We start from the raw sequence: 25,365 nt of genomic DNA, 5'->3' as shown, positions 1-25,365 counted from the left end.
AAGGACACATAACTAAAGTAGAATACCAGCATATAGGATACCTCTATATAGGGTATCCTGCTTGAGCAAGGTTTGGACAAGCAAACCTCCAAGGTCCCTTCCAATTCTGTTGTTCTGTTCACGCCAACATTTACTGAATCATTTTACACTTTGTTCAGTGCTTGCTCAATGCGCTTTGGAAAAGATTTGGAAGTGAGACTTTGAAATATGCAGCAGTGAGTACACCAGCTCACTTAAAAAACTGCTTTTCTTTTAGCTTCACACTTTAAGGAGGGGCTACGGTTCAATGTGTTTTGAAGCAGCTCTTCCAAATAATTTTCAAAGCCAGGACTGGGCTAGTTTTTCTCGTATGAGTGGAAGGAAATTGCTGCAAATTGAGGGGACACGGTCTTCGTCCCACTTCCCTTCCCTTGCTGTCCGAGCCCAGTTCTGCTTGGGCTTCCTGCTGCTTTCATGGCCTTCATTTCAAAGGAGCTGAGGCAGGCAGTAGCCACCGCCTGCCCTGTGCGGTTTTTGTGCTGCTCACTCAAGAGCTGTCAGTTCCGGTTCAGACAGCAGCACTGCGGCTTGTGCAGGAGGCAAACTTCTTCATTTGCACCATATTTTGCAAGATGAGAGAGCCTCCTCGACGCCTTTGCTTTTGTTTGAATGCTCACGCATTTTGAAGGGAGGTCGGCGTCACAGAGGTGGTGGCCTTGAGTCAGGTTGCCTTGCAAAATCATGTAAAAAAAGAGAAACACCCAAAAACAGCCAACGGCCAAGCGGGATCTGTCCCCATTCCCACCAGGGGCTCTTGGGAAGCAGCGCCCGATTTCCTAGGGATCCTTGATCAGGCCTTGGCAGGAGGAGGATGAAAGGTGCCACAGGAGGTAAGTAAGGAGGAGACCAGAAAGAAGAGTTGGGGGCTCTGGACACTCACCCAGATGCCTCCAGAGTCCTTTCCTGCAGACAACTGACCTCTGGAGCTTCAGCTATGCCTGAATGAAGGACAGGAGCCACCATGAACTCAGAGCCTGGGAGAGATGGAAAGGGTGGGCTGGCCCAGCGCAACAACCAAGTTGACTCCCAACTCTACCTGTAGACCTTCCAACTTGGGGGGCAGCCCCCTCCCAGGACAAAGAAGCATGCAAGCCAGGGAGCCCCAAATTTCCTCCCCCAATCCTCCCCCTTGACCCTCCAATGGTCCCCATTTAGCAGCCCACCTGCCCAATCTCCTGTCTCTTTCCCACATCCCCCACCCCACTTCTGGTTTTGGCAACCCCCTTTGGCTTCCCTGGGGCCACTGACTCTGGGGAGGGGGTCTGGTCAGTTCCCTGGAGCCCCTCCCCAGTCCTTCCCTTTGCAACTCCGATGGACCCCATTTAGTAGGAAAGCCCACCTGCCGCCTCCCCAATTTGCTCTGCCTTTGCCACTCCCCCACTTCTGGCGACCCCCCCCCTTTGGATTCCCTGGGGCCCCTGACTGTGGGGGGGAGTGTATGGTCCGTTCCGAGAGCCCCCTCCCCAATTCTGCGCCTGTCCTAAGGCAGGGGGGGGAGTCCCGGAGAGGAAAGGCCGGTCCGTCCCCGGTCCAAACTCCCAGGCCAGCAGGGGTCGGTGGGGCCGCCCCGCTCCCTGGGGAGCCTCCGCAGGGCCGAGGCGGGAGCCGCTTCTGCCGGCGGGGCTCGGGGCAGAGGCGCGGGGCCGCGGAGCCGCCTTCCCGGGCGAGGCGGGCCTTGTGCTCGGGCGGCGCGCAGGCCGGAAATGCTACCGGCCGGCCGTGGCGGGGCCCGCGGAGGTAAGTGGCCGCCAGCCCGAGGGTGGGCTCCTCTCCCTCCCTCCTCCCTCCTGGGGACCCTCCGCAGGGAAGGGCCGGCCTCGTGGACGCCGCTGCTCCGGCAAAGCCGTCCCTCCGGAGGGGCCTCGGAGCCCCGCGGTGCCATCCCGCCTCAGACACTGCCCGCCACGGGGCGCCCGCGGGCAGGGAGGCTCCGGGGCCCCTCGGGCGGAGCGCAGGAAGGGGCGCCGTCTCACTTGGTCGGGGGGCGCAGCCGGGGCAGGGGGCGGCTTTTCTTGGGGGAAAAGAAAGCCAAGGAGGCTCCTGGACCAGGGAGGAAAAGGAGAAAGGAAGGAGGAAAAAGAAAGGAAGGAGGAAAAGGAGAAAGGAAGAAGGAGAAAGAAATAAAGGAGGAGAAAGAGAAAGAAAAAAGTTCCAGAGTTTTGCAGCATCTGGATGCAAAGCGCGTCTCCTAAAAGCCCCCCCCCCCATGCCCAATTCCTCCCATGGACGCGGACAGTGAAAGCCCCCCCGCCCAGAGGAAGGGTCAAAGGGGACTTTTGGGAAGCCGGAGCGCTCCGAAGGTCAGCCTTCCATTGTCCAGGACTGGCCCTTCTTTGGCTCTCCACCCGCTTTCCCTTCCCGGGGACGCACCAGGCAGGACTTGAACCCGGCTCTCCGTCGGAGGGGCCTTTTCAAGGTGGACGATCCTCCCTGGGCAGCCCCCGAAGGGCCCCCGCTTTCTGGAGCCATAAGATGGGGGAGAGCAGTGTCTCCCCTTTGGGGATTCCTTCCCTGCAGCTCCTGTGGAAGCCGCGTTAGAGGAAGACGCTTAATTCTTGGGCTGGTGCAGTTTTCCAGTTTCAAAGGATTAAAAGTGGAGTTTTGCTGGAATGTTAAAATAAATGAGCTATTAGGCCTTCCCGTTTAGAATGCAGTCTCAAGACAGAAGAACAATTTCCTATCATTCCCCACTCTTCCTTTCATTTACTTTCTGCCCCAGGTAGCTTCAAACCGGCTGACTTTCTTTTGAACCTGTTTTACCCTATAATAATTTCATCCACGGAAGAAGCACTGAATTTGCAAATCAGTCTATTTAAAAATTTGTAATTACCCTCAGCACCCACTCCTTGCAAAGCAAAAATAGCTTAGATGAAAAGCTCTGAAGGCTGGAGTGGTAGAGACCCTTGCTCACAAGTTTTTGCATAGTTTTTGGACCCTCCTCTATTACACTATAACACAGCCAGCTCTGCTGGCTGGGGAATTCTGGGAGTTGAAGTCCACAAGTCTTCATGTTGCCAAGTTTGGGGACTCCCGCACTATAAAAAGACTTGGTTCTGAGGCAGCCTTCATTTCTGTGGGTCAGCAGGGAATCAGGACGTCCCTAGAGGCAAAATTGAGGATCCTTCCTATGTTTGCAGATCTGGATGACCTCTGGGGGTCCCAACACAGGGAAGTTGCGTGGATGCCAAATTGGCAATGGCAATGGGGAGGTCCCGCGTGCCATCCTTCCTGGAAGAAGAGGCCTAATGGCAAGACTGCCAAGGGGGCAGTTGAATAGTGATAATGATAATAAAATGATAATAATTCCTTAGCCCCACAGGTCTGGTGGGTCACACTGGTTGATGACCTAAGCATTGTGTGATGAGGAATGACCAGCCCCGGTGGATTCCAACCAAAGCAGAGTTTGTGTCTTTCTGTTTGCAGTGCCGTTGTTGTCTAGAACACGGGGCAGCTTTCCTTGGTGTCTTTTTCACTGCTGGGCAGGGTCTCTGCCTGAGAGCAGAGGAAAATCCCCCTCCCTGCTCCTCTCATCAACCCCAGCCCAAGCTTAGATGGGTTGCACTCTTTCGGTAACTGAAGTTGGCCTGTGGGGGGATCTTCCCTCTTTGTCTCTCAGCAGTTGAGCAAACCAGAGGAGGAAGGTGCTGCTGGAGACAGATGTCTACTATTTTCCCTGTACTATTTTTAGAAAAATTGTCCTACAATTAGGGGAAATCTTACAGGCTTCTTTGCCAAAACCACTATATTCTGAGGGCCCATGTGGAGGCAGCGTTATACAGATGCTGTGAGCAAATACATAATTATAAATAAATAACGTGCTGGCTACATTTTAAGACATATTCTGTTTACTTCTGTTCAATTCTCATTTCAGTTGCTTTGCCTGTTGTGGTGCAAGACCATTTGTTGTGAGACGGGCGGTTATATAAATTTGATAAATAAATGCGTGTAACAATTTTGCTTTTCCACTGTTTTTGCAGCAGCTGAAGAAGACAGTAGCTGAATTTGAATGCACAGAAGATTTGTTTGAGTGAGCAAACTGTTTTTTTTTTTTGTTTGGCTTCTGTCAAGTTCAGCGAACTTGACCCCCTTGGATTTCAACAATATGGGTATCCCATATTGTATCTGTTGGTGGTAAGTAGTGGAAATATCCACCCAGCCTCATTGAGTTCTCCACTCCTGTCACTTAAGGATGACTAAAGCCTTCACTGCTAAAAGATTGTTTGATAAGGGATGGGGTGGGTGGGGAGGTGCGACTAGGACCAGAGAGCCATAAAAGATAACAGTTCAATGAATATGCTTCATGGATCTTTAATAGCTACTTGGTTTCCCTTCTCTTTCCCGTTCTTAGTTCATAGATTCATCTATATTAATCTGTATTATATTTATTGTGATAACATCCTAAATATTGATGTGGAAAATGCAGATGGACTAGCAACTCCTTTTTTTGTTACATATTTTAACTTCTTTTATGAAAAAAAATGTCCTGATTCCCCCCTCCTTTACATCTTCTATTACGCATATGACATTTTGCATCATATTTCCATTTTACATTTCAGTCATCTTCTTTTTATTCCATATTCTCCTGCTTAATTTAATCTTTTTCTTAATGTATAAACAATACCTTTTGCCTCTCAAAGTTAATCAAATTAACATATCATTTCCACCTATTATTCTGTTTTACTATTAATAATGCATACCCTCAAGTTTAATTTTATATAGTAAACATTTCATTTAATTAGTTTAATTTTAATCTATATCCCACACATCTTATTGAATATATACCATTGGCTATATTTACTAAGTTTCATTCTATTCTACTAGTAAATCATTTTCTTTCTTCTTTCAACCATGTTCTCTTAGCCTCTCAGGAAATTCATATTCTCATATTCTCTTCTTTCCACTCATTTCCCTGGACTAGCAACTTCTTTGATGGCATCTGCAGGAGTTTACACTGGCACGAGGGTCTGTTTTTCCAGCAGCTTATATTTGGCAACTTTTGGCTCTTTTTCTAATCGATCTGTTTCATTACTTCTATATTTGAAATATTTTGATCTTGCTTCTCATTCTAGAAAGTCAAAAGCAGACTGTGAAACTATCCCTTTGGAGCAAGTGTTAACCAGAATATATGTTTCTATTTTCTCTTCTGCAGGTCAAACAAGAGAACTGTGGAGATTGCTTTTAAAAGACCCATGTTTCTCGGCCTATTGAAAATCAGGTTGGAACCCTAGTTGGCTCTGGGAAAGTGTTCATGGTCAATGCTAGAATGGAGGACCCCGAACGCTCCCCTACCTCAGACGTGATGGACAGGTCATCTGACGACAGAACAAAGGAAGTGAGCTCTGACTCTGGAGAGTGCTTGAAACAGACTTGGGATCTGCTTGCATTTTCTGGAACTTGCCAGGCTGCCCCTCCTCCTTTGGCTACCCCTCCTCCTTTGGCTACCCCTCCTCCTTTGGCTCTTGGAGAGGACAGGTTGGAGGGTGTTCACTGCAGGAATGAACCCCTTTCTGAAAAATCCATTCCAGTGTTAATGCAAAATAATTTTGAAGTATTGCACCCTGAACTGGGTCACCCTGTTTCACAAAGCTTGGACTTCTCTGAGAGATTTGGACAGCCTCTCGAGCCGATAGAAAACTTGAAAACTCAGGATAAGTGTAGTAATGATGCTACCCAGTCTGTTTTTTGGGCTGGTATTCTACAAGCTCAGATGTGTTTCTTAGACCTTCAAGAGGAGTTGGACAGGCAGAAAGAACCTCTGCAGACTTGCGGTGTGAATTCTGAATCCCTGGACACAGCGACCATTGACGAACCTTTACTCCTGGAAAGTGATAGTGAGGAGGAGCCAGAAGAGAATTTAGAGAAAGACGAGGAAGAAAGTGAGGAGGAGGAAGAAGAGGAGGAGGTTGAATGTTTATTTTTCAATAACCCACTCTTTCAGGAAAGTCCTCACTTAACCAGAACTTTTGAAGGACAAGTCCCATGGTCACAACCAGAAAGGGAAACTTCCACAGAGAACTACGAGAAAAAAGTAAAAAGTGAAGTGGACGCTGGAAACCACAATGGTGCCTTGTTTTCCCAGGCCAATGCGGCAATGAGCCCTGTGGCCAGGAATTATTTTTCTGTCTGTGATCCAGATGCTAATGAGCACACGTCCAGCTATTCTTTCCCAAGCTATGTGCCCCATTATCGCTCCTTTTCTCCGTTGTTGATTACAGAAAAAGATCTCGAAATCACCTGCTCTTTGGCAGAGGATTCAGAGGTAAGAGAGGTCTCCTATTGCTGCTTGAATTGAATTGAACTGAACTTTTTGTTGGCCAAGTGTAATTCAACACACAAGGAATTTGTCTCTGATACAGAAGCTCTCAGTGCTTCTATGGTAATAGACTCACGAGTATTCATCTCCTACCATATTTGCTTGTGGCTTTACATGAACTTATTTGGAGCGTTAATTCCTATTTAGGTCCAGTCTTCCCCAACAAAAGAATGCATTCCACCAGCTGCCCGGCGCCTCTTTCAGGGCCAGGATTAACAGCACTGGTGTCAGGGTTCCAAGTAATACACCCATAGCAAACAGAACTCTGAGGCAAGCAGGTTCCTCAAAGAACAGGTTTATTGAATGTATCGTATTGGCACAGGCTGGTGAAAACCGACTCTGAAGGTTCCTACCGTTTTCACCTAATTAAAAGTTTCTTCCCTTTTCCCAAACAATCAGTCACATGGTGCAATCAAGGTGCTGCCCAGTTGCTTGGAAACATCACTCCTCCTCTCTTCAGCAACCTGTGGGAATGACCTTGGTTCTCAGGGGAAACTATTTTGTTTTGGCTACAAAACCCCAGCTATCTCTATTCCTCCCTATCCCTCAGCACCATTGTGGCAACACTGGTGTTGCAAGTTGGAAGAGACCCCCTTGCCCAAACTTAGGACCCTTTCTTGTTTCGGCTCACTATTAACACAGCATGCAGGTGTAGGCCACTGTTAGGGCTACTCTTACCTTGGAAATCCTTGAGACCCTGACACAGCAGAAGAACAGTTTCTGAAAGCAAGCTCGAAGCAGTTGCTTGAATAGATCCTCTACCTGGCAAATGGCATAGAGAAGCTCTTCCACAAAACCAGCTCCTTAACCTTCAACAAAGCATCATCAGAACCATCTGCAGGCCCATCTGCACCAGGTCGGGCTGATTCGGTTTCTGCTCCCCTATTGCTGATGTGCAGCCATTGTCCTTTGCACAGTTCTTGGGAAATGCTTGCAAACCCACTCCTGGTGGAAATGTACAGGAAGGCAGGGCACAGAGTGGGTCGTGTGTGTGTGTGTGTGTGTGTGTGTGTGTGTGCCAGCAGCTGTTCATGTTGTCAGCTTCCTCCGCCTTTTGTGACTACCAAAATTTATCTTCCAGGATGAGGATCTCCCCCGAGAAGATGCTCTGGGAAGCCTCACTGGATCCCCTCCGAGGAGATGTTTCCTGGATCCCCTCCCAGGGGAGGTTTTGGAAAGCCTTCCTCCGGGTAAGTCTGGCACCGCTCTTTCTCAATGTAAAAAGTGTTTTTATTTTTCCCTTTCAACTTCATTCTTAGAAATACATTCTTATAATTGCTATTTAACATTTGTACATCATATATTCATTTTTATATTCATTTTTACACACACATATGTATATATAATACAGTTTGGGTCACTTCCTTGCCACCCCATTCCTCCATCTTGCTTTGCAACACCTTTCTCTTTCCATCTTCTAACTTCCCTTCCCTACCTTCTTCCTTCCTCCTCTCCTTCCTTCTTTCTTCTTCCCCTCTCTTTCCCCTCTCCTCCTCCCTTCTCCTCTTTTATTAGAAATAAAATGTAAACAGAGAAAATTATTGGTATGAAAAGATAAAGTTGGGATCGCTGTAATGCCACCCTGAGAACCCGTCAGAAAAAGCAAATAAGCCAGGGCAACAACGGAAAGGAGGGGGGATGAGGAGGGAGAAGAAGAAAGGGTAAAGCGGAGGAAGGGAATTAGGAGGAGGAGAGAGGGTAAGAAAGTGGCACCACTCTTTCTTAGAGCATCAGACAACGCCCTGCCCTGTCACGGGGCTTTCTAGGCTGCACAGCGCAACAGAGGCTGCTGTCTTGCAAACCACCTGGTGACTGACATGTTCGTCTCCTCCATGTACAGAGCCATCTGCATATTTGCCGGCGGAAGGCCTGCTGTTTTCTGCCTCCAGCACTTCTCTGATGTCTGCTTTGCTGCAAGAGCCTACGAAGAGCTGCCCCCCTGCCCAGCCCACACCTCCAGGGGGGAGTTGCTGCGTCGCCTCCAGCTTCCAGGTGCCCTCAGCTCCTGCTGCAGAGCAGAATCTGCAGCAAGAGAGGTCTGAGCCACAAGCATCACCCCATGGCCACCCTTCCTCTTCCTGCATATGGTTAGAGGAGCTTGAAAGAACTTCCTCTCTACAGAAGGACGTCAGCGGAGCAGATGTGTGCTCCATCCCACTTTGTGGTGTAGAGAGGAAGCGAGGCGGCTCAGTAGAAAGGCTCAAGATGGTGGAATTGCCAGCTATGCAAAGCGATGGGAGGCCGAAAGGCGGAGAGGAAGAGCCCATGTTATAGTAAGGATGCCTTGTTTTTTGTCTCTTGGGGCAGTTGGCTCACCACACCCAACATCCTCCTGCCGAGGTGGGAAGGTGGGCTCGTTGCCAGGTGCCACCCAGCAGGTATCTGGAGGGCACAATCAGGATTGTGGCTTTTGCCCTGCAAGAGAGTTTGCCTGCCTTCTTGCCTCGTGGCGACTTTGTTCACGTGTCGGCATTTATTCCCCCGGGCGATGACAAAAGGCCCCTGTCTCCCTCTCTCCACCCTCTGCAGCTGCCCTGAAGAACCTGTGGGGGAATTTGGCAGAACGGGGGGGAGTCTGCCTGCCAAGGTCCCGGCAGAACCGAATGGCACCCTGCTCCTGGCCAACGGCACCTCTGGAGACCTGGCCGGGGCACACAGGTTGGCAGCTCGCCTCTATCACCTGGACGGCTTCAGGAAATCTCAGGTGGCTGCTTTTCTGCGGAAGAAGTAAGACTGCCTTGAACGCCTTCCGTTTGGGGATTTGAATGTTTGTCACTTTTATTACTTGCACAATATGGAGACACCCACATCCCTGAGTTTTTTCCCCCCAGAATTTTTTTTATTTTTTGTTCTCTTACATACCATTTTAAGTATACATTCCCATAATTGTTATTCTTCTTTACATTTGTCATTCTTATACATTATTATTTCATTTAATTGGTTATAGTATAAGTTTGGGTTGCTTTAATTGCAATCCCTTCCTCCTGTTGTAACACCACCTTATTTTCCCTTTCTTTTCTCCCTCCCTTCTCTACTTTCTTCCTTCCTCCTCTCCTTCCTCTTCATTCTTCCTATACCTCTCCCCCACTTCCCCCTTCCTGTTCTCCTTGCTACCCTCTCTCCTTATCTTTTTCTCCCTTCCACCCTCCTCTCCTTACCTCTTTCTTCCTTCCTCCTCTCCTTTCCCTTCCTTCTTCCCTTCCCTTTCTTCTACTCCTACTCTTCCACACCACACTGAGTTTTAAGTTGTTCCTTCATCACCCAAAGAAGAAGCGAATGCATTTCCAGGTCTTCTGCTGACTGAAAGCTAAGAATGGAGGGTGTTTGGAGCAGGTGGCAGAGTAAAATCTGCCGTCCTCTGAGGCAGCCCCAGCAGCAGAGCTTGGCTGTCCAGAAGTAAATGGCAAGGACAGAGCGCCCAGCTGAGGGAAATGTTAGGAGGAGGCAGCAAAAGTCAGGGCCAAAGGGGCTAAAAGGAGGTGGCAGTAGCCTTTTCTCTCTCTTTTGGCTTGGACTGCTGCATAGGCCTTGATGGATCTTCCTCGGTCATGGGACATGGAGTGGGGAAGAGGCCGCTTTAGGAGCCAGGCAGGGGTGGGGGACCCCTAAGAGGAGACCGAGAGGTTCTCGTGGTATGTTTGGGGTGTTTCTGAGCTCTTCCTCTCCATTTGTTCACAGCAACACCTTCAGCCAGATGGTCGCTGAGGCCTACCTCTCCTTCTTCCGCTTCTCTGAGCAAACGCTGGATCAGGCCCTGAGGTAACAGACGCCTTGCCTTGGGCTGCCTTTCCATTCTCAAGAAGGGAAGCGAAACTTCGTAGTCCATGGCCGAATGCGTATTTCCTGCCCTCCCTGATGAGGAGGGAGGAGGGTGCCCTTCCCTCTCCCAAGCCCAGGAGGCCAACAGCTCACTTGGGAAATGGCTGGAGTAGCTGGGGAGTAACAGAGGAATGGCTGGAAAGAAAAGATTGAGCGGTCTCTTCCTTCAGCTCTCCTCCGGGTCAAGGCCTGCTTGGTTTGGAGACCTTCCTGGACCTGTGGGGAAGGACCCCAATGCAAGAAAAAATCCTTGAAACTGTTGAGCGGAGGCGGCTGGGTCTAAAGCCTCCTCAGTTCTTGGCAGATTAAAAGGAAGCTCCGTGGCAAAGATAGAAGCCCCTCCCAGCCTCAGCATTTCAGCTCCATCAGCCTCCTTGCATTGTCCCCAGGTCTGATGGGAGCCCTGAGGCGGGGGTGGGGGTGGGGGCAGCCATGACATTTTTCCACAGCCAACTCATTTTGGGACAAGACCTTCACTAATATCAAAGAAAGGGTGGAATAGATTCATTAAAGAAAAGATGCAAGAGGAGGGACAGAATGAAATCAAAATAATGTTTGTTTATTTTAAATAATTAAATAGAATGGTTAACTTGTCCTGCAGTGAGTTGGCCCCATTCCCCCGTGAGGGTGGCTCTTCCCCAGGCCTCCTGCTGCTCCTGGGGCCTCTTCTGACCTTCTCCTCCTCTTGGCAGGTCCTTCCTGAAATCCTTCGTGCTGACCGGGGAGACGCAGGAGCGGGAGAGGATCCTGATGCATTTCTCTCAGCGCTACCACTGCTGCAATCCCGAGGCCTCTCTTAGTCCAGGTGAGACCCTCATCCCAGCCCTTGCAGGGCATAATAAGCTCCAGCTCTCTTGTACGTTAGCCTCAGGGGTGGGTTGCTCTTCCCGTCACTACCTGTACGCTGCTCATGGAGCCACGCGTCCTGTTCACCAAGAGCCAAGGTGGCGCAGTGGTTAAATGCAGCACTGCAGGCTACTGCTAGATCAGCAGGTCAGCGGTTCAAATCTCACCGGCTCAGGGTTGACTCAGCCTTCCATCCTTCCGAGGTGGGTAAAATGAGGACCCAGATTGTTGGGGGCAATATGCTGACTCTCTGTAAACCGCTTAGAGAGGCCTGAAAGGCCTATGAAGTGGTATATAAGTCTACTGCTATTCACGCACATGCACTGCACACGCATGTGCAATCCACCGCCTCTGTGACACCCAGCTGCTTGTTGGGGCTCGTGCACGCACCACATGCTGTGCATTTGGCTGGTTGCTTTAAAAACAGGTGTAGAACGCAGATGGGTGGATGGGCCAAATGAGCCACCATACTGGTACGCTGTCAGCTGCTCCCGGATACTACCGGTACGACCAGACCGGATGGAACCCTCCACTGGTTACCCTGTTTTTATTTTGGCCCTGAAAGCGGCACGGAGATGGGATGCTTCCTTTTCCAACTGAATTAGAGAAAAGCCAGGCTCAAAACCGGAACGGAAGAATTTCCCTCTTTCAGTATATTATTGTCATTTTCCTTTGGTAGCCAGTAGACCAGTTCTCCTTGTTTCCCTTCGAGCATACCGTATATAGAAAGAGGTTTCTCTTTCCCCATCTGTAGTTGGGTGGTTTCAGGCAACCAGCAAATACTCCTTTTCGGCAGCTGGTTTCCATCTCCTGGAATTTGGGCTAACCAGATTAGTGTCTTCTCTTGGAGCTTGTTCACTGTTGCGCTTTCAGTCAGTCAGTCAGTCAATCAATCAATCAATTAGAATAGAGCTAGGAGGGACCTTGGAGGCCCAACCCTATACAATTTGGAACAGTTGGTTGTCCAGTCTCTTTTTGAAAGCCTCCAGTGATGGAGCACCTACAACTTCTGAAGGGAAGCTATCCCACTGGTTAATTGGTCTCCCTGTGAGGAAATTTCTCCTTAGTTCCAGGTTGCTCCTCTCCTTGGTTAGTTTCCATCTATTCCTTCTTGTCCTGCCTTCAGGGGCTTTGGAGAATAGGTTGACCTCCTCTTCTTTGTGGCAGCCCCTCAAGTACTGGTGTCATGTCACCTTTAGTCCTTCTTTAGATTAGGAACTGAAGTTCCTCTGGAACACTTTTACCCATTTGTTTCTCCTACCAAGGAGTCCTATTTTTTGGCGCTCTGAGTTTATTCAAACGAATTCTTTTTGTGGTCCATTTACATTCCATTTTATTTCCTTCCCTTAAAACCAGGAACATTAGCATCACTTTAAGACTTGTAGACTTCAACTCCCACAGTTCCTCAGCCAGCTTTTACTTGCTGAGGAACTCTGGGAGTTGAAGTCCACAAGTCTTAAAGTGCCCAAGGTTGGAGACCCCTGCTCTGGAAAAAGCTGTAATGCTGGGAAAGGAGGAAGGGAAGGAAAGAAGAGATTGACTAGCAGCAAGAGGGGTGGACTTTAGAGTTACAGTGGCTGTTGGAAGAACGGGATTCTTAAGAATACCACAAAATGTCTGTGGGTGGGAAGAAGGAAACCAGTACTTCCGGTTCATCTAATAGAGAACAGAACGTCTGAAGGTTGAGGGCCAAGTCTTAAGATTCAGTTCCTGTTCTCTGGCCTTTTGTTTTAATGGAGGGTCAAATTCCCTGGGAGGATATTTTGCTGACATTTCCAATTAAGTTGTGGGAGAATCCGGTGGAATCTCTCTTGAACCCCCTTTTCTTCTGCAGATGCCGTGCATACGCTCACCTGTGCCATGATGCTCCTCAACACCGATTTGCATGGACAGGTAAGGAGACTCCCCAAGAGGAAGGAGTCTTGGCTCACCTCACTTGGGCCTTTTAAACATGTTGTAAATTGTGCATGCGCAGAACATTAAAAAAGGACTAAAAAGCATGCCGGCAATGGCCATGGTGACCAGGGAACCGGTTCGGGGGCATGGCAAGCCTGGGTTGCTGCCAGTTCTGCGACCCAGGTCAACATACCACTACTGGTTTGGCCAAACCAGTGCAAACTGGTAGAAACCCACCTCTGCCGCAGGCCCAGGTTGACGTGACAGTTCTTGTTTAGATGAACATTATGGACGGTGCAACAACTTCATCTCTCTCTCTCTCTCTTTCTCTCTCTCTCTCATCTACATCCTTCTGGAACCAGAATATCGGCCGAAGCATGAGCTGCCAGGACTTCGTGGTGAACCTCGCAGGCCTAAATGATGGCAAGGACTTTCCCAAAGAGCTGCTAAAGGTAGGTGTAGCTTCCAATGAAAGGACTACCTGTGGACCAGCAGATGTGAAACCTCACTTCTAGCCAGGATGGTCAATGGAGAGAAAGCCTTGGAGCTCTAATTCAGCAATTTATTTCTCCCAAAAGAATTGGGTGCTCGGTGTCGATGTTAGAATGTCTATATCCCAACTTTATTGACTTTCAAGGCCACTTAACAGGAAAAATATAAGATATAGGAAGGGTTATTTCTTAAAGGTGACAGCAGGATCTTCCAAAGGTTCTCCATCAGCTGTTATGTGGAGGAAAATCAACTTCAGCAGGTGGCCTGTGAGGACACTAGTGTTTTGGGCTCAGCCACACGTTCCCTCTGCAACTGTCCAGCAGAGGACAAAGGGAGTGTCAGGGTTCCAAATAGCATCCAAAAGTAAATCAGAGGCCAAAGCAAAGGATTCCTCAAAGTTCCAATTGATGAAGAGAGCCATATTGACACATCTGGGAAAACCCGAATCTGAAAGCTTCCCAGTTTTCCCCACCCAGTTGAAAGTTCAAGATCTTGCCACCAACACCACAAGCCCATCCCATGGTCCAATCATCCACTGCCATGCTGGCAGCTTCACCCATCCAGTTCCGGTCAGGCAGAGGTGGAGAGACAAAGGATGATGACCTTGGTTTTCTAGAAAGAATTTTGTTATGGCTACATAGCATCTAACTCTGTACAATCCCCCTTCCCATGTTCCCACAATAGAAAATGCATAGCAGAATAATAGAAAGTGTGGCAGGCCAAAGACCCAAAAGAAAAGATGGCTGCAGGCCTGACAGGGGGCACATGAAGGACCCCCAGCTAGTCCTCCATGAAGAACTAGTGAGATCCAGGGCCTGGGCTTAGGGAGGGGGTGAGACTACCCCTAATATTCACACCCCTGGCGACATCTGCCCAGTCAGTCAGAGGACTGCAGATCGCAAAGGTGGCGGCTCCCAGCTGTTCTTCACAGCTGATAATAGCTGAGGAAGGATTGGTGGTACTTTTGAGGACAGAGCCCCCAAAGTGGCAGTTGTGGGGGGCAGGGAGCTTTTCCTGGAGGACGGGGGTTAGAGACAGGGAAGAAAGCTTACAGCTCAGCCTTTTTTCTATCTTTCCAGGCATTGTACAACTCCATCCGCCATGAAAAACTGGAATGGGCAACGTAAGTAAAAGCAATATGTGGGGGGTGGGGGGAATTTTGAGGAAGCCGAAGGGAGGGCTGAGGTCAAAGAGAGAAGGCATGGAAGCCCTTATAAAGGAGATGGGGAGGGGGTTGCCCTGTATAAGCTGTGTGGGTGGGCTACTGTGACTCGGTCTGTAATTCAGGAGTTTTACCTATTCAGCCTGTAGGGAGAGTTGTCAAGAAGGAGAAGGGAAAGGGAACAGAGGAGAACCTGGTGGAGAAAACCTTGTTTGCCCCTACAGCAGTGGTTCCCAAACTTGGCAACTTTAAGACTTGTGGACTTCAACTCCCAGAATGCTCTGCTGGCTGGAGAATTCTGGGAGTTGAAGTCCACAAGTCTTAAAGTGCCTCAAAGGATAGGAGGAGGCCCAAATCATATTTCCCAACTTCAAATCAGCTGAAGGAAGAGGGCGCTTAAGATTTCAGGATTCCCGAGGAAAGGGTAAAGCAGAGGAAGTAAGAGAGGGGAAGTACGAGTAGGAGAGGAGGAGGAGAGAGGAGGAGTGGGGGAAAGAGAGGGGAAGAAGAAGAGGAGGAGGAGGAAAGGAGGAAAGGAGAAGGCAGAGAAGGGAGGTTGGGAAAACGGAAGGAGTAGGCTTGTGGCAAAATAAGATGGAGACGCGGGGTGGCAGGAAAATGACACCAACTCTGTTTTTTATATTTGTAAGAAGATGGTGATAAATGTTAATAGATAAATGTTGATAGTACTTACAAGAATGTATACTTGTGAATGTATTTGAAAGGAAAAAATAAAAAATTTCAGGATTCCCCAGAACGTTTAATGCCCAAGTGACACGACAGAAAAACACAAATTGTTTTTCCCAAATTGTGAGTGGGTATCTTCCATACTTTCTTAAGTTTGCTTTTATTATTTATTTAATTTTTATCCCACTTTGCTGTTTTTAGAAATCACTCAAGGTGAACATATTCAACACTCCTTCCTCCTCCTCCTCCTATTTTCCCCACAACAACCCACCTGGTGATGGGGACTGGCCCACAGACACCCAACTGGCTTTCGGCTCTAAGGCAGGACTTGAACTCGCAGCCACCTGCTTCCTAGCCTGGTGCCTTAACCACCAGACCAAACTGGTTCTAAATTTAAAAGGCATCTGCAGGTTAAGACTGGGTAGCATTTTCTTCCATTCCATCAGATTTCCCCCCACCCTCTTCTTTTGACTCTTAGTGTAATTAAGTCTTCCAAAATGAGCCTTTTTTTCCTCTTTTCCGTGTTTATTTTCTCTATGCAGCCTGTGCGAAATTTCTGTTTCTCCCCTCCAGGGATGAGGAAGACACAATGGACGCAAGGACACTCCTGAGTCCCACAAACAGCCAGAGGAAAACCAACCCTTTCCTGACGGCGTGGCAGGACCCTGGGGCAAAGGTCTACCAGCAGGGTCTCCTTGCCCGTAAGGTGCATGCGGAGGCCGATGGCAAGAAAAGTGAGTGGCCGGTTGTGGCCCTGGACGAGCAGGTCTCCTTTCCCTGGCAGAGGCCAGAGAGGGGCCAGCAGGGTCTCTCATGGGAGCCGTCTGGGGGCTCTGGGCCTGGCTCTTGCTTTCTTGCCCACTCACCCTCTGCAGAAATCCCAGGCCATCCCCAAGCGGTCAAGATCCAATCGCCAAACCCTCTGGACTGCAACTGGAGAAAGTGGGGAGGGCAAACCGGCTAGAAAACCAACTGAATGCCCTTCCCTCCCTCCCTCCCTCCCTGTAGCTCCCTGGGGCAAGCGAGGCTGGAAGACATTCTATGCTATGCTGAAGGGGACAGTGCTGTACTTCCTCAAGGTAAGAGGGACAAGGCAGGCAGGCAGGCGGAAGTCTGTGTGCTGGGAGTGGTTGACAGGCAGCCTGTGGGGGAAATCCCCTGAAGGGGTGGCTGCTAGAATCGGTCTCAGAACAGCACATCCTCCCTCGGTGGAGGCTTTCAAAACCCCTGCTCTCTGCCAACGGTTCTTTAACCGTGGATGTCAAAAAAGAGCTGCAAACAGATGGCAGAAGACTTTGAAAACCCAGGGAAAGCAGAGTTTCTGGGACTGTAGAAGAATAAACGAGGGCAACTGGAGGGAGACAGAAAGAGTGGCCCCACTGCTTAGAGACAAGGTGAAATGCTGGATAAAATCAAAGTGACGGGATGATTATCATCTTCAAGAGAACAAAGGAGAAAAAGAGGGATTTGGAGCTTTGGAGTTAAAGATATATAGAGGGGGATAGATAGTGGATAAGAATAGAGTAGAATAGAATAGAATAAGGATTAGAATAGAAATGAATAGAATAGGAATAGGAATAGAATAGCAGAGTTGGAAGGTTTGGTTGGTTTGGTTTGGTTTATTGGATTTATATGCCACCCTTCTTCCAAGGACTCAGGGCGGTGTACAACATTAAAAAAACACATATTACAAAAGTTTTTAAAAAAAAAAAAAAAGTTTTTTTAAAAAATTAAATAGAATATCCCAAACAAACCCAATTAGGATTAACAATAACATTTTTAAAAAATCGATTAAAATTAACAATGATCAATAATTTATTTTGTTTTGTTCAGGCCAGGCTGGCTTGCTGGAAAAGCCAACTTTTTAGAGTGCGCTGGAAGGACCGGAGGTCGGGGATTATACAAAGCTCTGGGGGCAGCTCAATCCAGAGGGAAGGCGCTCCCACAGAGAAGGCTCTCCCCCTGTGGGTCCCCAGTCGACCCTGTCTGGCCGACGGCACCCTGAGGAGGCCAACTCTGTGGGATCGTACTGGATGGTGGGAGGCTACCGGTGGCAGTAGGTGGTCTCGCAGGTATCCTGGGCCTAAGCCATGGAGTGCTTTAAGGTCATAATTAGTACCTTGAATCGCACATGGAAGACAACCGGCAACCAGTGCAGGCCGCCTAAAAGGGGTGCAACATGGGAGCACCTAGGTGCCTCCATGATAACCCGCGCAGCCGCATTCTGGACCAGTTGAAGCCTCCGGGTGCTCTTCAAGGGCAGCCCCATGTAGAGAGCGTTACAGTAGTCCAGAGGAGAAAGGACGAGGGCATGAGTGACTGTGCACAGAGCATCCCAATCCAAGAAGGGGTGCAACTGATGTACCAGGCGAACCTGGTAAAAGGCCCCCCTGGTCACGGCCATCAGGTGTTCTTCTAAACTAAGCCGCGTATCCAGGAGGAAGCCGCGTATCCAGGATTGCGGGCCCTCTCTGAGGGGGCTAAAATTTCTCCCCCTATAATCAAAGATGGAACAAGATGCACAAATCGGGATGACGGAAACCACAGCCACTCAGTCTTGGAGGGATTGAGTTTGAGCCTGTTCCTCCCCATCCAGATCCGCACAGCCTCCAGGCATTGGGACATCACACCGAGGGCATCGTTTGGGTGGTTTGGGGTAGAGATGAAAAGTTGGGTATCATCAGCATATTGATGATACCGTACCCCAAAACCACGGATGATCTCACCCAGTGGTTTCATATATATGTTGAACAGGAGGGGTGAGAGAACCGACCCCTGGGGCACCCCACAAGTGACGCGCCTCGGGGTCGATCCCTGCCCTCCAGTCAACACAAACTGCGACCGATCCGACAGGTAGGAGGAGAACCACCGTAAAACGGTGCCCCCCACTCCCAACCCCCCGAGTCGTCGCAGTAGGATACGATGGTCGATGGTATCGAAAGCTGCTGAGAGGTCTAATAGGACCAGGACAGAGAAGCAGCCCCTGTCCCGGGCCCACCAGAGATCATCAACCAATGCCATCTCCGTGCTGTATCCGGGCCTGAAACCCGACTGAAATGGATCCAGGTAGACAGCTTCATCCAGGTAGTGGGGAAGCTGACGTGTTACCGCACTCTCGACAACCTTCGCTACAAAGGGAAGGTTGGAGACTGGACAATAGGCTTCTGGAGGCTGCAAAGACACAACACAATCCAAAGCCCCAGTGGCCATCCTATCCCAGGTTTCCACTAGGGCTTCGGTCGAGTTGTGAGCAAGGGATTCAGGAAAAGTCCCAAGCTCCATCAGGAACCTTTCAGGGTCCATCAGGCGCCTGGGGCGGAACCATCTAGTCACTAAAGAATCTGGGTCCAGGGAAGGCTTCTTAAGGAGGGGCCTCACCACCGCCTCCTTCAAGGTGGTGGGAAAGAACCCCTCTCTCAAAGAAGCGTTGGTAATCGCCTGGAGCCAGCCTCGAGTCACCTCCCAGGAAGCTGAGACTAACCAAGAGGGACACGGGTCCAGCACACAAGTGGCAGCACTGAGTCTCCCCATAATCCTGTCCATGCCCTCGGGGGTCACAGGATCAAACTCATCCCAGATGGTCTCCACAAGATTCATCCCTGTCGACTCGCCCGAATCTACCCAGTCAGAGTCCAAGCCTGTCCGGATCTGAGTGATTTTATCCTGCAGATACTGAACAAATTCTTTAGCCCTACCCTGCAAGGGGTCTTTCCAAGTTCCTTGGTTAAATAAGGAGTGGGTCACCTAAACAGGGCGGCTGGGCAGTTATCTGCGGATGCGATAAGAGCAGAATAATGTTGCCATTTTGCCGCTTTTATCGCCACTAAGTAGGATTTAATATGAATCCTTACTAGTGTTTGATCAGATTCGGACCGGCTGGCCCTCCAACCACTCTCTAGGCGTCTTTTCCGGTGTTTCATCTCCCGGAGCTCCTCGGTAAACCAGGGAGCTACCCGGGATCGACACCAGGTCAGAGGCTACAAAGACACAACACAATCCAAAGCCCCAGTGGCCGCCCTATCCCAGGCTTCCACTAGGGTTTCGGTTGAGTTGTGAGCAAGGGATTCAGGAAAAGTCCCAAGCTCCATCAGGAACCTTTCAGGGTTCATCAGGCGCCTGGGGCGGAACCATCTAGTCGGTTCTGCTCCCTGTGGTGAGGGGTAGCAGTATGGAAGTCAAGCCTGATGAGGAAATGATCCGACCATGACAAGGGTTGGATAGAAATATCCCCTAAATCTAGATCATTCATCCACTGCCCAGAGACAAAAATCAGGTCAAGCGTGCGTCCCCCATTATGGGTGGGGTCTTGAATTAACTGAGTTAGGTCCATAGCCATCATGGAAGCCATGAACTCCCAAGCTGACTCGGATATCTCGCCAATGGAAGGCAGATTGAAATCCCCCAGGATCATAAGCCTGGGGAAATCAACCGCCAATCCAGCTAACACATTTAGCAGCTCCGGCAGGGCCGATGAAACATAGCAGGGAGACAGGTACGTAACAAAAAGGCCCACCTGAACTACAAGGCCCCATTTCACAAAAAGGTACTCACACCTGCCTATCTGAGGCACAGTGACCTCCTGAGGTCCGAGACTTTCCCTAATAACCACTGCCACCCCCCCCCGCCCTGGGCTTAGAGGGAAGGGATCTTAGAGGTCTTCTAGTCCAACCCCCTATTTAGGTGGAAAACCCTCTACCACTTCAGACAAATGGTTGTCCAACCTCTTCTTAAAAACTTCCAGTGTTGGAGCATTTACAACTTCTGGAGGCAAGTTGTTCCACTGATCAATTGTTCTGTCAGGAAGTATCAGTTAAAGCTTCTGTATATAGGTGGTCTTCAACTTACAAGTTCATTTAGCAACTGTTTAAAGTTACAACAGCACTGAAAAATGTGACATGACCATTTCTCCCAGTTATGACCTTTGCAGCAACCCCATGATCATGTGATCAAAATTCAAATGGACTTCTGGGAGTTGAAGTCCAGAGACCTTAAAGTTGCTAAGCTTGAGAAACATTGACTGTTACAGAGAAGGAAGAGGGCACAAGTAGCTAAATTGGAGAGCAGAGAGTGGTGTCAAGGGAGGTTGGTGCGTGTTCACAACTGTGTCATCTCCCCCCCCCTCCCCGGGCAAACATCTCCCCTTGCAGCATGGACATATCTGTCCCTCCCAGGACTGACTGGATGGATGCTCAGTTTGCTTCTGTTTTTCGTTGCCATGCAGGATGAGCAGCACTTGGAGATGTCTGGCTCAGAGGAGCTCATTGGAGTATCTCATGCCCTGGCAGAAAAAGCCAGCAAATACACCAAACGGCCACATGTCTTCCGGCTTCAGACTTCAGACTGGCACATCTTCCTCTTCCAAGCCCCGTGAGTTCCCATGCGCCTCAAGGAAGCTCTCCTTTGCCATCATTCCCAGTGTCTTCTGCAGAAGAAGAGTGGAGATTACTTACAAATAAGAAATGAGAGCCCTTTTCTAGCTTTCTTATGGAACTCCTTAGTAAGGGCCTGGGCATGTCTCTTGGGTTCTCCACCATGCCCAAATTTTAAAGTGTTATTTATTTGTTTGTTTGGGTTTTTGCCTGTTTATTAATTTATTATTATGAGCTGTGGTGGCGCATGGTTAGAATGCATTTTGCAGGCTGACTCTGCCCACTGCCAGGAGTTTTATCTGACCGGCTCAAGGTTGACTCGGCCTTCCATCCTTCCAAGGTCGGTTTCAGAGAGATTTCCTTACCTAAACAGAGAAACAGAACAATCACAGATGGACAAAAAAAATAAGTGGGATTGGGAACAACTTCTGACTTCCTGTCAACTTCCCCACTGAATTTCCTTATTGGAATTTAGCAGTGATCCTTCCTCCCTTCCCTTTCCCTCCCCTCCCTCTTCTTTCTTCCCCCTTTTCTTCCTGCAGATAAGTGGCTGCTGCTAGGTCCAGAGGGGAGGGTCAGATTGCCCAGTGGCTGGGAATCGCCAACACACCCATTTTGACATACACACATAGTGCTATTGGTGTGCGATTTGTTGCTATTCAGTGCAGCAGGGGTTTTTGTTTCCATTTTGTGAGTAGAAACAAAAGATTTGGTCCAAGAGGAAAATTGATTTAACATTGGATAAAACAACGATACAGCTGACTTTGAAAGACTTAGCAAAATTGGACCTGATGAGTAGGGAGGGGGGACGGTCAGACGATGACTCCAAAGAATGATATGGAACTATTGGCCAGAACAGGACAGGGAAATAAACCATTTAGAAGAAGGAAATGACAAATTACTTCAAACCTGTTGCCAAGGAAACGGCACCCCAAAGCTTACCTGGAAGGAAAATTGAGCGGGATGGGATGATTCTTCCTAATGGATATTCAGCTGTGTTAATCAAATGGGAGAAGCAGGATGCCCCCATGTAAAAGATCTGATGTGTTATCTACTAAATAATTCTCAGTTCAGAGGGTTTGGGGTGTATAAAGAGGACCATAAAGACTGTCTTCTTCCTTTTCCAAACCGAAGCAAGGGTTGAGACCCTTCATGTCCTTGACAGCTAACACAGATTTGACTGCGTGGACCTCCTAAGAAAGAAGGCCACCTTTTAGTTTATTTTACCCAGGATCTCCAAATTTATTTGTAGATACTTGAATTACACCCTAAAAATCCTCTAGAAAAAAAATCCATTAACTTTTATCCAGACCAAACATTTCTGGTCTTACAGGAGATTGGCCACTGCAGAATTCTAGCAACCTAGTGGTTAAAGGCTCATATGCCCTTTGAATTATCTGCATGATTCAGCATTTGTTTTGCATTTATACTCATTATTTATTAAAAACTGCTTTGGGACCCTCCGGAACAGAAGGGGTGCCGGTGGGCAGCCTGGCCAAAGCGATCAGGAGTGTGTATTGATCCCGATTATTGAGCTGCGATCCCATAAACCGATTTAATTAGTATAGGTAGAGATCCAGCAGATGCTTTCATGCCCAATATTGATTTGGGCTGCTTTTAAACATTTTGGAGAGATTGTGGATTACCCATTTATGGCAAGGTTTATTGTGTTAATCCCCCAAATTGGGGCTAATCCCAAAATTCAATTCTACTTTTCTAGAACTCCCGAAGAAATGACTTCATGGATTTCTCGCATCAACCTTGTGGCAGCCATGTTCTCTGCGCCACCTTTCCCTGCCGCAGTGGGCTCCCAAAAGAAATTCATAAGGCCCATTTTGCCAATTACTCCCTGCAAGAATTCCATAGTAAGTCGAGTGCTGGGGGATGGAAGGGTCCCATCCCAGGTCCTTCTGCAGAGTGTTTAGATGAAGTCTCTAAGAAATGCCAGGACCGAAGGGGGAAGCGTGGTTCCACCTTTGGGGGTCCCAGTTGCACAGCTCAGCGCAGCCAACGGTCTAGGTGGGGGGAGAGAACTGGGGCACCTGGCTTGAGGCAAGGCTGCAACCTTTCCCTGTCCCTGCAGGAAGACCAGCACCTGGCCCACGAATCCTGCATGGACAGGGTGGCCCATGAACTGATGGAGCTCCAGCGGAATCTGCCAGAGAAACGTGGGCGTGGGAGGGATCTGGAGGAGTACCAGCTCAGAAAGGAGTACTTGCTTTACGAGGTGAGCCAAGTTGGCCCTTCTGGGAGAAGGGTTTGTGTGTGTTGGGTTGTTCTGTTGGGGAGGGCCATCCTCATGTGACCCCTTTCCTATAGTGGGAGGTACAAAAAAAGAGTTTAAATGATGCACACACACACAGAGAATCGCCTGCGTCATTTTTCTGGGGAAGGAGTTTGCCGATCCATATCTCTACAGTACTTGTCCCTGGCCATTTTTCTGTTCACGTGGCTGTTATCTTTCAGAACCTCATCTTCCTCTGTACGACCTCTAGTTACCTCTAGTTATCTGTTAAAGTATATATAAATATAAATACATAAAATATAAATATTTTTGCTGATAAAGAAATGAAGGGAGACTAGGATAGATCTATTTCAAGCTATTTAGCTCTCATCAGCTAGCCATACCCTTACTGGGATTCGAACTTGGGCTGTTTTTACCTATTAGGCAGTTGTATTAACCTCTAAGCTACAAGTTCTCCTCTCTTTATCAGCTGAGCCAGGGGAGTGATTGTTTTTTCTTCTGTCAAAGCACCTGGTCTCCCCAAATATGGAAGGGAGCATACTGCTTCACTTTTTGCCTTTCAGCTCCTCTCCAAGATCCTTCCAGGCAGTCGGTTAACACAAAATGGTTTGTTGTGTAAGCGATTGTCTGGAAGGCTCCTGGAGTGGGCTTAAAGGCAAAGGGAAGCAGTATGCTCCCTCTCCTTCCCATATTTGGGGAGACCAGGTGTTTTGACAGAAGAAAAAACACTTTATACACACACACACACACTCTATCTATCTATCTATCTATCTATCTATCTATCTATCTATCTATCTATCATCTATCTATCTATCTATCTATCTATCTATCTATCTATCTATCTATCTATCTATCTAATCTATTTATCTATCTGCCTACCTACCTACCTACACACCATGAATACAGAATTTTAGATATCAGATTGTAAACGAGGGAGATGTTTGCCGTGCCCCTCTCTGTCTGTGGGATAACAAAAGAGGAAGGGAGAAAATCTATGCCCAAAATAGTACCCTAGCATTGTTCCAAGCCGAGGGGAGCTTTGTCTGTAATGTTCTAGTGCAGTATTTCTAGCGAAGGGTCGTCTGCGGCTTCCTGTCTTCCCGCCATGGAACCAGATTCCGCTGCTACACTCTCGCCCCCTCTCACCCCTGTGCAGAAACGCCGCTATGAGACGTACGTGAAGCTCCTGGAGGTGAAACTTGGCTGCAGCTCAGATGATCTGGACCAGTGGGAAGTTCGGCTGGCCACCATGGTTGAGAGCTGTCCCAGTTTGCAGAAGTCCCATTCCAGCCCTTCCCTGAACGTGGAGGGGCCTCCGGCTGGGGGGGCCAAAGTGAAGCGGAACATCTCGGAACGCAGGACCGTCCGCAGGATCATTCCAAAGCGCAACAGGCACTTATTGTGACCGGCTCTCCTGGCCTCTTTGGGGTTGTCCTTGGATGCAGGAGGAGCGTTGGCAGAGAGCGCTTAGCTCAAGCCAGGGTGGTTAGCAGTTGCCTTGGCTGGACGCTCGGTTAGGTCAGCACACGGTGAACTCCGCGCCCAGATTCGAGCCTGGAGCCCCTTCTGGCTGTCTCCAGATTCTAGCTCTGGGTTTGCTTTTTGGAAATGCTACTCAGCTGTGCTGCTGGACTCAGCTTCCCTTCCCTTCAGAATCCTCTCTGGCTACTCAGGGCAAACTGGAAGTCTGTGTGCAATAAAAGGAATAGAAGGGTGAGGGCCCAGGACTCTTTTCTGGATGAGTGTTTTGAACCCCTCCCTCCAAGGATGGGTTCCGGCTTCTGTTACTTGCGGGCTTGCTCAAGGCGTTTCGGGCACATGCACGCTTGATGCATTCAATGCGTGCGTGCACAGTAGTAAAAAAATTGCTTCTGCACATGCCGAGAAGCAAAAAAGATGGTGATGCCTCCAGTGCCGCTGATAGAACCAATTTGGGGGCGTGGCCAGCCAAGTTACTACCTACTTGGCCGAACTAGTAGGAACCCACCTTTGCCTCCCTCCCTCCCTCTGTTAGAGGAGGGGCTGTGCGCTTGGGAGGTGCTTCCTTTTCTTGCTGCACATCTCATCCTTGGAGACATTGGGAACCCCTAGACGTGATACCTACAGGGGAAATAAGGCAACCTGATAGCTTTGGAGAAATCTGACCGGTCTGGGCCTGTCTATCTTCCTAAAAATGGCATCTCTCATCCTGCCCTGGTCTGCTGTCATCCGCCCCCCCCCCAAAAACCCCACCATTTACTCACAAACCCAGTGTAGTACAGACGCTGATATGTGTTGTTATGCGAGAGATCTGGTTGCCTCAATGGGCCACCATTTATGAGCCAGCAAATGTGCTGCAGCTGCAGAAGAAGCCAACACAATCCTGGGCTGAATCAACCAAGGGACAGAATCGAGATTTATACAAGGTTGGTGAGACCACACTCGGAATCCTGCGTCCAGTTCTGGTCACAACATAAAAATGATGTTGAGACCCTGGGAAGTGTGCAAAGGAGCAGCG

The 25,365-nt window shown here is 49.0% G+C and overlaps 1 protein-coding gene across 2 annotated transcripts; it reads left to right on the top strand.

Moving 5' to 3' along the window:
• The first annotated feature begins 766 nt into the window (after nucleotides 1-766).
• On the top strand, nucleotides 767-25,076 carry LOC106556860 (PH and SEC7 domain-containing protein 4). 2 transcript variants are annotated; one of them, XM_087706023.1, is made up of 17 exons: nucleotides 767-869; nucleotides 4,017-4,170; nucleotides 5,189-6,298; nucleotides 7,434-7,542; nucleotides 8,193-8,625; nucleotides 8,882-9,079; nucleotides 10,031-10,111; nucleotides 10,864-10,976; nucleotides 12,852-12,910; nucleotides 13,276-13,365; nucleotides 14,485-14,528; nucleotides 15,828-15,988; nucleotides 16,263-16,333; nucleotides 20,476-20,621; nucleotides 22,344-22,488; nucleotides 22,707-22,850; nucleotides 24,025-25,076. In XM_087706023.1, the coding sequence occupies exons 3-17, from the start codon at nucleotides 5,288-5,290 to the stop codon at nucleotides 24,271-24,273; spliced, it is 3,054 nt and encodes a 1,017-aa protein (XP_087562149.1). In that variant the 5' UTR covers nucleotides 767-869; nucleotides 4,017-4,170; nucleotides 5,189-5,287; the 3' UTR covers nucleotides 24,274-25,076. The 2 variants fall into 2 exon arrangements, with proteins under 2 accessions (XP_087562149.1, XP_087562150.1); XM_087706024.1 differs by lacking the exon at nucleotides 767-869 and adding an exon at nucleotides 1,722-1,776.
• The last annotated feature ends 289 nt before the right edge of the window (nucleotides 25,077-25,365 follow it).

Source organism: Thamnophis sirtalis, unplaced genomic scaffold, assembly GCF_051295495.1.
Source record: "Thamnophis sirtalis isolate CommonGarterSnake01/CBP01778 unplaced genomic scaffold, rThaSir2_p1.2 scaffold_2, whole genome shotgun sequence".
Classification (NCBI taxonomy): domain Eukaryota; kingdom Metazoa; phylum Chordata; class Lepidosauria; order Squamata; family Natricidae; genus Thamnophis; species Thamnophis sirtalis.
This window is presented reverse-complemented; position numbering and strand designations above follow the sequence as displayed.

Coding starts and splice junctions, on each gene's coding strand:
- LOC106556860 (XM_087706023.1), top strand. CDS start 5,288: ATGGTCAATGCTAGAATGGAGGACCCCGAACGCTCCCCTACCTCAGAC. Junction 6,299..7,433: donor CTTTGGCAGAGGATTCAGAG/GTAAGAGAGGTC, acceptor TTTATCTTCCAG/GATGAGGATCTCCCCCGAGA. Junction 13,366..14,484: donor TTCCCAAAGAGCTGCTAAAG/GTAGGTGTAGCT, acceptor CTATCTTTCCAG/GCATTGTACAACTCCATCCG.